Genomic DNA, 15,362 nt, shown 5'->3' with positions numbered 1-15,362 from the left:
TTCTTATTTCCTTAAAAACAAAACAAACCCTCACAGAAACAAACCACAAAACAACCAATTTTATTAAGCTTAACAGTTTCTCTAGTACAAAGAGAAATATCAAAAGAAAAACCACAACATATGCACATGTAACCCCCCCCAATAACCCAACAGAGTTAAGGACAAAGTTCTCTTCACAGAGAAAGTTATCTTCGCTTCTGGAAGATGTTTCCACGCCCCATTCCACGTCCTCTTCCTCTTGCAGCCACTGAAAGGAAAGAGAGAGATCAGAGTGGTTGGGAATTCTCACGATATGGTCAGAGCCTGGCGTCAGCTCTGGGAGGGACCTGAAAGGCCACCTGAACCAACATTACCCTAATGACTACCAGTCACAGGGGGCGGGGAAGGAAGAGGAGTGGACGTTGGCACTGACATCTGGTAGCAGGGTGGTAGGCAGTGCTGACAGTAGTCTACGTACAGTAGAAAAGACACACTCTCAGGGCTGGCCCACGGCGGGGGGGGGGGGGGGGGATCCGCCATTACAGGTGCATTTGATTCACTTTGGAAGGGAAGGGAAGGGACATACACCCGTGTGTAAAAAGACAGGAAAATCTCAAGTATTCTTCTTCACGTACTACCCACTACTTTGTTTCTTGAGGCAAAAGCTCTCACTGACCTCAAGCTTAACATGTAGGCTAAACTGGTTGGCTAGCATGCTTGTCAGTGCTTGGGGTTACAAGCAGGTGTCGTCATGTATGGACTGAGCTCACGTAGTCATACTGTATAGCAAGCTCTTTATCCACTGAGCTATACTATATACTACCCCGGCTCGCAATTTGTTTTTGAAACTCTCAAACACGTATATTTAAGTGCTAGCATCTATTAATTCTGGGTAAGGGGTTTTATTATTCTTTGAGTTTTTTTGCATGAAAGACATGAAAAACAAACTAACACTACCCATAAAAATGCACAGGACTCCCACTCTGGAACCCAATGTGCCTAGGAGTCTGATGGGAACCTATACACCTGCTGATAGGGACCAGAGCCAGGGCTGGGAAAAGCACAGCTGCCTGGAGCAGCAGTCAGCAGGGTTGAGAAATTCACTGCCCGGTGACATCATTTGACTGGCAAAGATGGGACGTCACTGTAACAGCAATAGCAGCCCCCCTGGCAGCAAAGGAGAAAACTTCTCTCTCACACTCTTTTGTATTTATTCATCTGTGTGTGTATTTTGTGCTTGTAGAGGTCAGAGGACAACTTCTACCAGGCTTATATGACAACCACCTTTATCCTCAAGACACCACTGGTCCCAAGATTTTCTTACCAGCTTTTTTAGAATTCTTAAACCAAAACCCCAAACCAATCTATCTTTAAACACAGAAGCTACCTCAGATATAAAACATACTAAAGATCTTATCCCAATACCAATGTATTTCCTTAGGACCATGCTTTTGTACCCAATAATGCGGCAGAACTTTTCAGGAACCCAAATATAAACCATAATTAGGCTAGCCTCCAAGAGTAGCTTAGCAGTCACTGGGGGACAGTGTGGTTACACTGCTGGTATGTGTCAAAGGAAGGATTTAATGTCAAGTTTAAGAAAATTTGAAACAAGGAATGGCAAGACTGTTCATCAAGTAAAGGTGCTTGTTGCCAATCCTGCCGCCTAAGTTCAGTTCCCAGAAAGCCCAGTGGAAGGGGAGAACTGACTCTGACCGGTTGTACTCATTACCACACGTGTCCTCTACCCCACAAATAGCTAATTCATGCAATTTCAAAAATTAACAAAGAGTCAGGCAGTGGAAACACACACCTTTAATCCCAGCTCTCAGAAGGCAGAGGCAGCTGGAGCTCTGTGAATTCAAGGCCAGCCTGGTCTACAGGACAGCCAAGCTACACAGAGAAACCCTGTCTCAGGAAACAAAGCCACCAATCTGTTGTTGTGGCTATGAGGCTAACACCGTGAGCGATCCTGTCCTAGCTGCACACTCTCTTGGGTGAGAACCGTAAAGAAAGTGGATGGAAGAGAGAAACGCCAGGGAAGCAGCTTTCAGGATCTATCACCATGTTGAGCTCGGGTTCCCGGTGAAGCTACAAGGCCATCTGTGCTCCTAAACAACCCCAATAGCTCACCAGTTCATCAAGACAGACTTGAGTGGAACTCTGGTTTGCTGTTCCCCTTTCTATCTTTGGTAATTGAGGGGCGCAGGGTGCGGGGTATATCACACACAGCTCTAGGAATGCATTGGTACTGTTCCAGGTGTCACGCCCATCCTCACTAGACCAGAGCAAAGCTGCCCAGCCTTCCTGGATAGAATTCCTGAAAAGGAAGGACCTTCACTATAGGACTATTTCACTTAAGGCAGGGCTCTCTCTGCCTGCCTCTTCAGGGTCTTGCTATGTAGCTCAGGATGGCCTTTTCACCCAAGTCTCTTTAATTAGTGTGAAGGAATCTGTATTTTTTTTCCCTAAGGAGAGATTAGGGATTTTACTAACTGTGATAGGATTAAGTAAGGCAAGAAAGATAATGGGGAAAGGCCCCTATTACCAAGGATTTCTTAAGCCTGGGAGTAGGACAGGATGGGGTATAATGTCATGTGTGGAGAGCGGTGCAATCACATTCACCCCTGTCCCTAGTAGGGCTTTTCCCTAAAAGAAACAGGGTAAGGATTCTGCAGCCAACCCTAGAAGCACCAACCTTGGGCCTTCAGGATAGCAGCTTTCCCTCGGCCAGCTCCGGAGCCTTGGTTCTTATTTTTCATGCTCTTTAACATCGGTGCATTTTTCAGCATGTCAGGCAAAATCAGAAATCGGATCTTGCTGCCACGGATGTATACCTGTTCCAGCTGTGCCACTCGGCCATCTCTGTAGGTGACTGTGATGTTGGACATCTGGAAGGGAATCACCAGCTTAGTTGTAAAGGTCACAGCACTGAAGCACACAAAGCCAAGGAGCTTTAACTGGAGTAAGTTTAGAAACACAAAAGTCAGACAAGGGGCTGGAGAAATGGCTCAGCAGTTAAGAGCACTGCGTGCTCCTCTAGAGGACCTGGGTTCAATTCCTAGCATCCACATGGCAGCTCACACTGTCTGTTATTCCAGGTGCAGGGGACCCATGACAAAGCTGTGAAACAACACATCAATGGCTGGCACTTCCCTGTGCACCAGGGACTGTGCATTTCACAGAAACGTCAGGGTTATGAGTTCTCCCGATTTTACAGATTACAGCCAAACAAAAATCATTTCAAACAGCTGATAGGCAGGAGACACCAGGCTCGAACCACTGAGCTCAGATGTGGAACCCATCTTGCACTGCTTCCTGGGTAGCCTGTGAGTGACGGTGACAGTCTTTCTAACTTTGTGCCAAACTGCAGCCTCTCATGGGCCTGCTGGCACTGCAGCCCGAAAGGCACCTTCACGATCTTAAGTATGAACCAGATATAATTCTCTTAGTAGATATTAGGAGGCAGATGACGAAGAACTGAGAAGTGAAGGCGGCAGCGCCTGCTCCCAGCGCCTGCACAGGAAAGGAAGACTCAAGCATGCAGGGCTGAAGCAGCACATCTGCACAGGACTGAGCACACGTCAGAGACGACTACTCGGGTTTGTGGACGGAGAATGGCTAACAGCTAGGCAGTACTTTGGGAGGACCCATGTGCCAGGATGAATAGGTGTAGGACGAAAGGAAGGAGGAGTCTCTATGAATCCAGTCAGGGGGCCTAAGGGAATAGGAAAGTGACACAAACCTGCCAACACCAAACTCAACAAGTGCCACTTTAGCCACAACTGCCCAATTGCTCTGGGCAGAGAAGAACTACACTTTACTAGAATGGGTGGAGCCTACACTGCAAAGACGTGCCATCTCCCAGACTTCTTTTTAAAACTTCTCGATGTGTACACTGCACACTGAGCACACCTCCCTACCCGTTTCCCTCCCTTTCTTTCTCGGCCTCTTCTCCCTGCCCCTGGCCCCGCTCCAAAACAACATCACTTCTTTCATTTCTCATGTACACACAATTCTATGTGAATACAAAATTTAGGAACCACAAATGAGAAAAAAAAAATCTGTCTAAGACTGGGTTAATTTGCTTAATGCTCATCTTCCCCCAGGACTCTGTCTTCTCTAAATGTCTTACACTCCCTGCTCTTTCTAAATGGCCAGGTGGTCTCTGCTGGAATACCAACAGTGAAAAACAAAACCAAAACACATCAATACTCTGAGGCTGTCCCTGCTTTATCTGAGCAACAGGAATGGTTTTCAGGATTTCAAACCACTGTTCTTGTTCTACATTCAAGGGCAAGAGGGCTCCAGTTTCCCACCAATGAGGAGCATTGAGATTTTTTTTCCTTAAAAATCTCACAGTTCCTAAGTCTTTGCCAGTTTCCTGGACAAATACTTGAGCCTCTGTTACCACAATAAGTAGTTATGGTTAGCTCACCCAATCAGAGAACCTGGACTCCACTAACTTCAATTCCAAACATACCTGTGCCTCTATAGAAGACACCGAAGTGGCCTGACAATCTCCAGTGAGACTGAGCTTTGCCATCTTGCAGAGGTGAAACCCTGAGCACATTTTCAGAATTTTCTGAGCCCCACTTCCCTCCCTCCCCTACTAAAGGAAATAAAATACAACAAAAGTCAACATCTCCTAAGCATGAGTACAGACAGCAAGCAAATGACAATGACCCCAGATAACTGACTTCATCCACGAGACCCCATGGGAGACAGCACAACCTGTCAGCAGATCTGTCCCCGAAGGCCCACACCTGTACTCACCCTATCCTTCCACACAAAGGCACACACACTGCCCTCATGTTTCATTCCCTACCTGAAAATGTGACAGACCACCTTCCTGGAACTGTTAAAAAACCAAATTAAAAAAGGCAAAGTATGTCTAAATGTTATCTCAATCACCTAGGACACAACAAACCCAGTAATGTTCACCTAATCTGAGTCAGAATGTCTATTTGGGGTATGTACGATTGTTAAACCTAATCTCCCTCCCTACTCAGCACCTCCCCACTGTGCCTTGAGAATCTCCTTGAGACTGTCACACAGACCCAACAAGACTTACACTAGGTACTCTACTAATGTCCTATGAGGGGCTCTCAATGTCACCGACAAATACTCTTACTGCTCTAATGCGTTCCTGTCCTGATGATGAACAAAGGGTAGCACAGTCCCAGGAGGGCCCTGTGTTCACATAAAGCCAAAGGCATCATCTTTTAAGCAATAGGTTTATATTAATTACATTTAAAAATACTTAAAGATTTATTTTACTCAAGCATATGGTGTGGGTAACTACAGAAGCCAGGGGTAATGGGGCTAAGCTCCCTCGAGTGCTAGGGCCCAACACGGGTCCTCTGGAAGAACAAGTGCTCTTAACTCCTGAGCCATTTCTCCAGGCACAAACACTTGTGTTTTACTGAAAGTTAGGCAGGAACGTAAGAGTTTATGGTTTTCCTAAAGAGCCACAGTAAATAACATAGACTAGATATTCAAGTGAAATGCCATCTGTGGACCAGGATGGAGAGAACATGATGAAGCATGTGGAGCAATGCTGAAGCAATGCTGGAGTGTATAATATGGTATTTTGCCCATGGTTCTGGCCTCATAAATGCTTTTTTAGGACAGTCCACAAAAGCTGGAATCCCTCTTTCCTCAGTTGGTAGGGAAACTCTAATTCCAGTCTGTCTTTCTGCTCTGGAGTTGTCTGTAAGTAAATTGTCACAACCTTCATTTTAGAAAGAGTTATGCCTAGGCTAGAGTCCAGTACTAGATCATTTGCCTACCATGTGCAAAGCCCTGGGTTCCATCCCTGGTACTGAGGGAAACACTGAGGACAACAGAAGCCCTGTCTACGTATTTAGCCCATTAGCATGAGTTCACACCCCTTTGCTGCTGTCATCCAAATCACTGTTATATGGCAATCCATGGGTCCTGCCTATTCAATTAAGCTTCCATAAAGCCCGAAGGGATGTGCCTTGGAGAACTTCCAGAGAGCTGAACAAGGGCAAGTTTCCAGAGGGTGGCGCATCGTGAAGAGGCATGAAAACTGAGTCCCTGCCCCCAGGCCTTGCTTGACACATCTGCATCCTGTCCTACCCTCTACAAGAAACCTGTAAATGCACTTCCCTGAATTCTGTGAGCTGCTTAAACAAAGGTTGATGAGACCTAAGGAGAGGACAGTAGGAACACCGACTTATTCCCGGTCACTCAGAAGCACAGTTTAGTTAAAACAAACTGGGGCTTTCACTGTTGTCTAAGGAGAGGACAGTCTTGAGGACTGAGACCTCAATCAGTGACAGTCCCTGCAGCATCAGAACTGAGCTAAAGGAGGAAACACCCAACTACCATTGCTGCACAACTGACTTCTTTCTCAGCATGTGGGGATACTTTCTTGCCATCAGTGCCAGAAGTGACCCACTTTTTTTCGTTGTTATTTTTTAAAGGCAGGGTTTCTCTTCCTGGCTGTCCTGGAACTTGCTCTGTAGACCAGGTTGGCCTTGAACTCACCTGCCTCTGCCTCCCTAGTGCTGGGATCAAAAGAACAGGGAACACTGAGTCTCAGAGCTGGGTCCTCCTTTTCTGGATGAGCACAACTACCTGTAACATGAGGGGGCCTGCTTGTTGGGGTTTCTGTCCTGCCCGGTCCCCCGTTGAGTCCCAGAGAAAATCACACAGAGGTCTCCATAAGTTATAAAACTGATTGGCCCACTAGCTCAGGCTACTTATTAGCCCTTGTAGCTTATATTAACCCATTGCTCTTATCTACATTAGCCACAAGACTCGGCACCTTTCTCAGGTGGGCAGATTACATGTTGCTTTTTCCGTGGTCTGGGCAGGACTGCGGAGGGAGTTTCCTGCTTCCCAGAATACTCCTGTTTACACTGCCCTGCCTCTACTTTCTGTCTGGTCGACCCACCTATACCTCCTGCCTGGCCAATCAGCGTTTATTTAAAACATGATTGACAGAATACAGACAATTCTCCCACACCAACTGCCAGAACTGCAAACATGCTAAAAGCATACACCCACGTTGGATATTTAATTGCCACCAATGTTACTACACTATGAAGTGATTCAACTTCTCTATCTTAGGAAATACACAAAAATGTTACAGAGCAAAGGAGTACAAAAAACACAACTCCTTGAAAATAGCTAATATAGCCTAAACTGTTTTTCTTTTTCCCCTCAAGATAAAGAGCTTGTGTTATCTACAAACTTTAATTGCATAGCCACAAATGGTGCTATTTACCTGTGGTCCCAGTGACTGGGAAACTGAGGCAAGATGATTCCAAGTTTTAGGCTGGCCTGGGCCACACTGCAAAACTGTCTCAAAAAAACACCACACTGCGCTGAGAAATCTCAAACTTGCCTGGTATCAGGTACATGCAGTGTTTTGTTTTTTCAAGCTGACCTAATCCCGTATAAGTTTCTTGTAGGCTATAATTTTTTAAAGATAACAATTCCAAGCAGATCATTTAACTACAGAGGGGTTTGTCACAGCCAAGCAGACAGAACAAACAGCGCCCTTGTGGTCCCCAAAGCAGCATTTTAGCTTCTGTAGAACCTGTTTACTCTATTGCATTTTCTCACTCAAATTTCTAAGAATTTTATCTTTTGATGTATGATGAAAGAGGTTTGACTATTATTCTCTTCTTAGATGATATTTACTGGCATTATGATAATAAACTGAATACATGCTCATTTTCTCTTCAGAGTTTCATTATAGTGCTTTGGGTAGTTTCAAATAGTCCTCCTGCCTCAGTGTCCGAGAAAAATAATAAGAAAATAACTACGTAAGCTGGTAGAGAACTTGCCTAGCATGGGTGAAACCCTAGCACCACATAAAGCCAGCCATGAAGAGCGCCGCTGGGACTTTGTTCAGATAACTACAGAGAAGCTGTTCCTGTATAACACACTGGGAAGTGTCCCAGTTTAAAGTGTTAACAGCCACATGGATCTAGAAATGTTAAACGTAATTTTTCTCCATTTGTGTAAAAGTAACATACTGTATCACCTAATTACCTATATAAGGTCTTTTCTACAGAGACGATTATAGAAACTAATAAAATATTCTATAGATAATGAAAAACAAAGCAAAATAGGCATGTTAGCACACACCTGTAATCCCAGCACTTGGGATGTGGAGATGGGTGTGTGTGGTCTATGTATGGCTTTCAAAGTCTGCTATATTGTGAATTTATTTATAATTAATTTAGCTCTAGTAACAGAAATACTGGTTTTCAGAGTTTTCCTTCCAACACTGAAAGGGACACACGACAACGCAACTCTATCATCTTGAACTGGCAGCAGAACTGCTGTAGACTGACAGATGGACCAAGTCACTTCCAGGAAGAACAGACTAACCAGCAGCACAGCGAAGACCCCTTCAGCAGCCTAACTTTGTTTCCAAAGGTGGGTTATTAGTGCAATCTATAAGGAATATCAATAAGGTCATTTTTTGTTGTTGCTTTTTTAGAGACAGAGTTTCTCTGTAGCTTTGGAGTCTGTCTTGAAACCTAGCTCTTGTAGACCAGGCTGGCCTCAGACTCACAGAGATCCACCTGCCTCCCAAGGGCTGGGATTAAAGGCGTACACCACCACTGCCCTGCTAAACTCATTATTTCTGTATGTTAAATGTCTACACACACACCTTTCCTCTGAATCATCCATTTTATGACTATATTCACTTTTAACTGGAAAAGTAATACTGACATATGTCTTAGGGTTTCTGTTGCTGTGAAGATACACCATGATCACAGCAAATCTTACAAGGAAAACATCTTTAATAATTTACTGTTATGTTATGTACACTGGTATTTTATCTGCATGTTATGCCTGTGTGAGGGTGTTAGATCTCCTGGAACAGGAGGTACAGACAGCTGTGAGCTGCCATGTGGGTGCTGGGAATTGGACTCGGGGCCCCTGGAAGAGCAGTCAGTGCTCTTAACTGCTGAGCTATCTCTCCAGCCCCACAAGGAAAACATTTAATTGAGGTGGCTCACTCAATTTCAGAGATTCAGTCCATTTTCACCATGACAAGGAGCATGGTGCATGCAGGCAGATGTGGTACTGGAGAGTCCTACAACTTGCAGGCAACTGGAAGTCAATTGAGACACTGGGTAGTATCTGACCATAGGATACCTCAAAGCCTACCCCTCCAACAAAGCCATACCTCCTAGTAGGGCTCTCCCTGTAAGATTATGGGGGCCAATTACATTCAAACTATCACATTGGTAAAAACTATATATATAAAACACAGCAATCTTCCATTAAGAAAAATTATACAATGTCCTTGGTATTAGCATTCTAGAATATGGTTTATAATAGATCATACAGTAAAAATTATAAAGCTGGTCATGATGGTACACACTTATAATCATAAAACCCCTGGGAGGCTGCTGTAGGAAGTCTTACAGCTTGTGGTTATCCGCCCACTGGGGCGTAGCCTCTTATACTATATAAGCCGATGTAGAGCATGTGTCCGCTCTCTTTGCTCTTTCTGGCTGCTGGATTCGGTTTCTGGTCTCCGTTCAAGTGCAGGATTCTGCTTTGTGAGTCTACCCCTAAATAAACAACCATCTGTTTCTCAATTGTGAGCTAGTGTGGGATTTCTTTTAAGCGTTCTTCAGGAGGCAGAAATAGGAAAGTCAACAAATTTAAGGACAGCCTTGGGTTTGAAGAGATTGAAAATAATAAAACACCCACACCCCACAAAAACAAGGAAACAAAAAAGGGCAGAGAGATGATTTGACTCAGCACTTTGGGCTCTTTCAGAGCACTAGTGTTCAGGAAACTCAAAACTTCATCTTAAAGCTTTTAGAGTTTTAGGGCTGGAGAGATGGTCAGAGGTTAAGAGCACTGGCTGTTCTTCCAGAGATTCTGAGTTCAATTCCCAGTAATCACATTGTGACTCACAACCATCTGAAGTGAGAGCTGGTGCCCTCTTCTGGCCTGCAGGCATACATGCAGGCAGAATAATGTATACATAATAAATAAATTTTAAAATATTTAAAAAAGCTTTTAGAGTTTTAATTTTTCTCTTTAAAAATTGCCATGTATTTGTGTTTATATGTGCACCTCTTTACATGCCACAGATATGTGTGTGGTGGTCAGAATCTGTTCCCTCCCTCTACACACTTTCAAATGACACAAACATGGTACAAACTATGCTAAAACAACCAAGTTCTGGGGTGGGGGGGCTCAGTAGTACAGTGCTTCCTTAGCAAGTGCCAAGGTTCTCAGGAGCCTAAAAGAGGCAGATTTTTACATAGTGATTGATGTTGGTAAGAACATCATTAAAACAAAAGGATTTGTTTACTCATTTAATGTGTATGCATGCATGTGCATCACAAGTGTGCAGGTGCCCTCAGAGGCCAGAAGAGGACATTAGATCCCTTGGAACTGGACAGGACAGATGATAGTGAACTGCCATGTGGGTGCTGAGAATTGAACCCAGGTCTTCTTAAAGAGCAACCAGTATTCCCAACCTCTGATCCATCTCTCCAGCACCCAAGAACATCATTTAATAGGATCTACTATATCTGAATGCCAGAGAAATTTGTATCTCATGTATCTCACATCTGAATGTACCTTTATTAAAAGCACAGGAATTCAGATTTACAGTCTAAGTACCAGTCGCTTGGTTTTCTAATTAAGTTCGGCTGTCCCATGGCCCATTTCTTTACTTTGAAGCTACCATATAAAGGGACAGGCACAGCTGAGTAGTGAGAACACTTGCTGGATTCTACTGCTGGCACTACAAAAAGGATATCCTATCACATTATTTTTCTAAGCCATATTCATTTAAATACACACAGTTAAAGAAGTCTATGTCAATACACTGAGGTAAGGAAGTGGTTATGATGGAATCCTCGCAGTTTCCCAAATCTGTCAGTTTTGTGTTGTTGTTTTGAGACAAGGTGTCACAAAGTCCAGGTTTGCCTTGAATTTGTAGTGATTCCTCTGCCTCAGTTTTCCTGAGTGCTGGGATTACAGCTGTGTATGCAGAGAAGGTGTTTGGAGGACGTCCTCATTTCTAAAGGACTGTGGACCAGGAAGGAGACAGCAGGGGAACCTGCAGGAGTCATCACAATCCCAGAGATGCACAAGTGAAGTGTTCAGCTGGGGTTTGCTCTACACAGCAATGTGCTCAGGCTCTGGTCAACCTAATGAAGTCTCATCATCTGGACATGGGCAGCATTAAGGGCTAGATTGTGTTCCTGCAAAAATTAGGACATCATGAAGTCCTAATTCCCAGTACCTCAGAGTGCAGCCATGTTTACAGACTCTACAAGTAAATCAAAATGAGCATCCATCTGTTATCACTGATTTTGGAGGGGACAGAGGGCCAGGGAGACACAAAGCTCACACATAAGACACTACTTTCCAAGTTGCAACCTGATAATACCAAGATCTGTGACTGCACCATGTGAGCTGCACTTCTGAGAATGTCACAGTCATCTAGTAAGACAAATTCCTATTACAGTTGCTGTCTGAAACCCTCATGCCTCAGTGAATTGTTTAAATAAAGCACCATAACAAAGACATTAACAGTCACTATCCAAATCTTTCACTCTACTCACAAAACTAAATGCCCTAAAACAAAGACGTCTTAATTGACAGGGCTGGACCCATGAAAGTGACATTTCCCAAAAGCAGACAGGTCAGGATCTTCACAGCACTAAGTTGGCTACACCTCCCAGAAAATTCCTGTGGAAGGCAACCAAGTAGTAAAGGACTTCAAAGAGTCTTGACAGCTGGGTGGCGTAGCACCTGCCTGTAACTAGAGAACTGATGACGAGGCAGAAGGATCGAGTGTTTAAGGCCAACTTGGGCTCTCTGTATAAAGAGAGCTTGTCTTAAAAGCAAAACCCCAAACTGGCAAATGGATTTAGCAGGAGATTACTTAACCTATCATGCCTGAAGCAGTGGGTTCCATCCCCAGCAGAGGGGAAACAGCGGCACACAGCACACCACCCAACTCTAAAACTAAATCTTGTTTTAGTTTGCTTTCTATTGCTGTAATAAACACCCCAGCCAGAAGCAACATGGGAAGGAAAGAGTTTGGCATACACATCCCGATCACAGTTTGTCACTGAAAAAGGAAAGGAAGGGACTCAAGCTGGCAGACACTGAAACAGAGACCACGGAGGAATGCTGCTTACTGGCTCATGCTCAGCTATCTTTTTATACACGGAAGAATACATGCATTGTTGTTGCTGTTTTGAGTCTTTCTATGTAGCCCTGGTTGTCCTCTTGCCCCTGCCTCCAAGTGTTGGGATTAAAGGCATGCTCCACTATGCTCAGTCTTCAGCTACCTTCCTTACATCTCCCAGAAACAACTGCCTAGGAGTAGCATAGCCCATAATAGGCTGGGCCCTTCCACACAATCACTAATCAGGAAAATGCCCCAGGCTTGCCTATTATAGGATAATCTGATGGAGATATTTTCATAATTGAGGTTCCCTTTCCCAAGAAAGACTACTCTAGCTTGTGTCAAATTGACAAAAAAACTAATCAGCACAATTACAGTAGTTTAAATGAAAAAGTATCCTCCACAGTTGCAGGTGTTTGCACGCTTGGCCCCAGTTAGCTGGGGTTTTTTTTGGGGGGGGGCAGTTAGGGGATGCAGCCTTGCTGAAGGAAGAATGTCACTAGGGGCAACTCCAGGCTATGAGTATTAGACCTGGAGCAGCCTGGGGTATTATCTTTCCCCCCACTTCAGAAGACAACAGGGGGTGGAGTATATGGAGCTACAGCCTCTAGGTGACATTCTATAGATCCAGCACGGATGGCACTCACTCTGAGGTAGCCCCCTCTCCCCACCCCAGGCTGCCAGTGACTGACCACTACAGAAACACCAGAGATAATCCATCTCTGCCTCCTGAGACTCCTCTCACTTAGATGAAACTTCCTCAGCATTAAGCTACAGTCTGAGGCTCTTTTTGCTCCATCAGCCTTCCTTTCCCTGGACTGAAAAGCTTTGATGGTTAATATTATCAACTTGGTGGATTCAGAATTTCTGAAGGGACAAGAACGTCTTTGTGGAATTATCTAGATTAGGCTGAGGTGAGGATTTCCAACTTAATGTGAATAAAAAGTGGAAACCGGGCTAAAAATAGGGACTCGGCTGTTTCCTATCGGCAGAGTCAATGTGACCAGATGCCTTCTCAAATCCCTGCCACCATGACTTCCTCAGTGACAGACTGTATCCTCAAATTGAGAATCAATATAAACCCCCCTTCTTAAGTTGCTTTTGCCAGGTATTTGATCAAAGCAACAAGAATAGTAACTAATTACTTATGTACTCCTGCTCTCTCACCGTTATTCTTCATTACCACTTCCCCAATAAGTCTCCTGTGCATTAACTGTCTTGGCATTCACAGCACAGAGGATCCAAAACAACTCCATCTTAATTTTATAGAGAGAACAATTATGGTTTGGCTCAAATTTCTGATTCCGAAGCTCAAGCTTTTAACAGGAAAAACAAACAAACAAAACCCCACACACCAAAACTTGGTAGTTATATCAGGTAAGACTTTCTGCAAGAAAAAAAAAGCACACACAATAAGCTTTAGATTCTGTAAATTATAAATTGTGATGGAAAATGGACACTGGCCCTTGAGCCTGACTCTCCTATAAGAAGCGCCACTTCTTTCCAACAGGAGGAAACAGTTAAATAGAACTTGCTGCTTTAGAGACAGGGCCTTGATCTCTTGATCCTTGATCTCAGGCCTTCCATATGCTGGGAACCACCTGCTAATACGGTTATGAGGCTGTCAAATGACTTTTCTGTCCCAAGCCTGAGTCTGTATTGACATACAAACAATTGCGGAGACTTCAAGAGTGTCTGGCACACATTAAGCACTCAGTGAACTGTTGGATGAGAATAACTTCATCAAGACTCCCAAATGTCTTTTTATCCCCCAGGCTAGAAGCCACAGCTCCTTCACAGCCCCAGGTGCAGAGCAAGGTACCTGGCAGTTCATGTTGTCCTCTGCTTCAATGAGCTTCCCTCGATAAACCTCTCCAGTGTTGGTCTCACATGTCACGATGTGGCCCTCGGCCTCATGCAAGACTTTAATTGGCACACCGATAGACATCTTGGCAGGACTCTTCCTGTGCTATAGCAAAAGAGGGACAGCAGTTATCTTTCAGAGTGTAAGGACTGGCAAATGTGTCAGAGCTGTGTTTCCTGTGGAAGGCACCACCATGGCAAGTACACAGAGCCATGAGGTGGGGAAGGATGGATGGCTGGACGGAGGAAGTTAGTGGGAATGAAGAGTGTCCCTTTATAGTCACCAAACTATGATATGGAACCGAGGTGTAAATAATCACTGGCTCCCATTCAGTTATTCAAACAAAACGTAAGTTAAAAAAAATTAGTCCCCAGTCACACTAGTAATATTCCAAGTGCCCAGCAACCACATTTGGTCAAAAGCTACAGTACCTTATAGTAGATACAGACCCAAACCCAGAGAAACTAGCGGAGGTTGTGATTTCAATTCGGCTTTGCCGCCTCACTAAAGTGGGGACAAAGAATGAAGGCGCTCACAAAGTGATACAAACAGGAAATGCTCATCGTGAGACCATCAGGACAAGCGTTCTACTTTATCTCAGTAAAAGGCAGAGACTATACACAGGGCTTCTATAATTCTGATGAGCACATCACCTATATTCACGTGAAGACTATAAGGATGCTAAACGCAGTCTCTGGGGAAAAACCACGGCTTTCAACCTTTGCAGCATGGGCTTTATGGCGAAAGCGGCGGCGAAACACAGCAGGGCTAGAGCCAAAAGCTTTAAAAAAATAGCAACATATACAAAGTGGATCGAACATAGAGCTTCTGCAGCAGGGCAAACTGTTTTAAGTTCTGCAGCAGCGTCGAGAGCATGAGAGGGCCAGTGCCGGGACGAGTGTGGAGACAGGGATGCAAAGGACGTTGAAAACGATGATCCAGAGGGAAAGGCGGTCATTTGTAAGGAATAACTGCTTCCAACGTAAAAATTCGGTGACTCGGAAAGGCTCAGAACGCGCAGGCTATGCGTAAATCAGTTAACTGTTCCAAGCACTAGCTAGACAAGTGTTTGGATAGGCCTGGGCTTCTTCCCGTCTACTCTGCTCCGCTGAGCTCCTCGGCAGGGTCCCCTCCTGCCCCTAACCCTCTAGGGAAGCTTCGCCCTCCTCTTACGCGTCAGTCGCCTCTCCTCGCCAAGAAACTGCAAGCTCCTTTTCGGTTCTGGAACAAACGTTAGAAAGCGAAGGCGTGAAGCGAGGGAATGGCGGGCCCCAGGTACCCAGAATACCACGCGCTCCCAGAAAGCCGTGCGCAGGGCTCCTCCTTTTCCTGCTTTCTCCTTACTCCGCCGGCTGG

At 44.7% G+C, this 15,362-nt stretch overlaps 1 protein-coding gene across 1 annotated transcript; it reads right to left on the bottom strand.

The window, feature by feature from the left end:
• Window positions 1–41: 41 nt before the first annotated feature.
• Window positions 42–15,331, bottom strand: Snrpd3 (small nuclear ribonucleoprotein D3 polypeptide). The gene is made up of 4 exons (XM_048451498.3): window positions 15,180–15,331; window positions 13,965–14,111; window positions 2,678–2,870; window positions 42–247 (listed from the first exon to the last, which is right to left on the bottom strand). The coding sequence occupies exons 2-4, from the start codon at window positions 14,088–14,090 to the stop codon at window positions 186–188; spliced, it is 381 nt and encodes a 126-aa protein (XP_048307455.1). The 5' UTR covers window positions 14,091–14,111; window positions 15,180–15,331; the 3' UTR covers window positions 42–185.
• Window positions 15,332–15,362: the final 31 nt, after the last annotated feature.

This window comes from Myodes glareolus, chromosome 18 (genome assembly GCF_982192425.1).
Source record: "Myodes glareolus chromosome 18, mMyoGla1.1, whole genome shotgun sequence".
In the NCBI taxonomy this organism is placed as follows: Eukaryota; Metazoa; Chordata; class Mammalia; order Rodentia; family Cricetidae; genus Myodes; species Myodes glareolus.
This window is presented reverse-complemented; position numbering and strand designations above follow the sequence as displayed.

Coding starts and splice junctions, on each gene's coding strand:
- Snrpd3 (XM_048451498.3), bottom strand. CDS start 14,090: ATGTCTATCGGTGTGCCAATTAAAGTCTTGCATGAGGCCGAGGGCCAC. Junction 2,871..13,964: donor AGGACAACATGAACTGCCAG/GTACCTTGCTCT, acceptor ATTCCCTTCCAG/ATGTCCAACATCACAGTCAC. Junction 248..2,677: donor TGCTATCCTGAAGGCCCAAG/GTTGGTGCTTCT, acceptor CTTTCCTTTCAG/TGGCTGCAAGAGGAAGAGGA.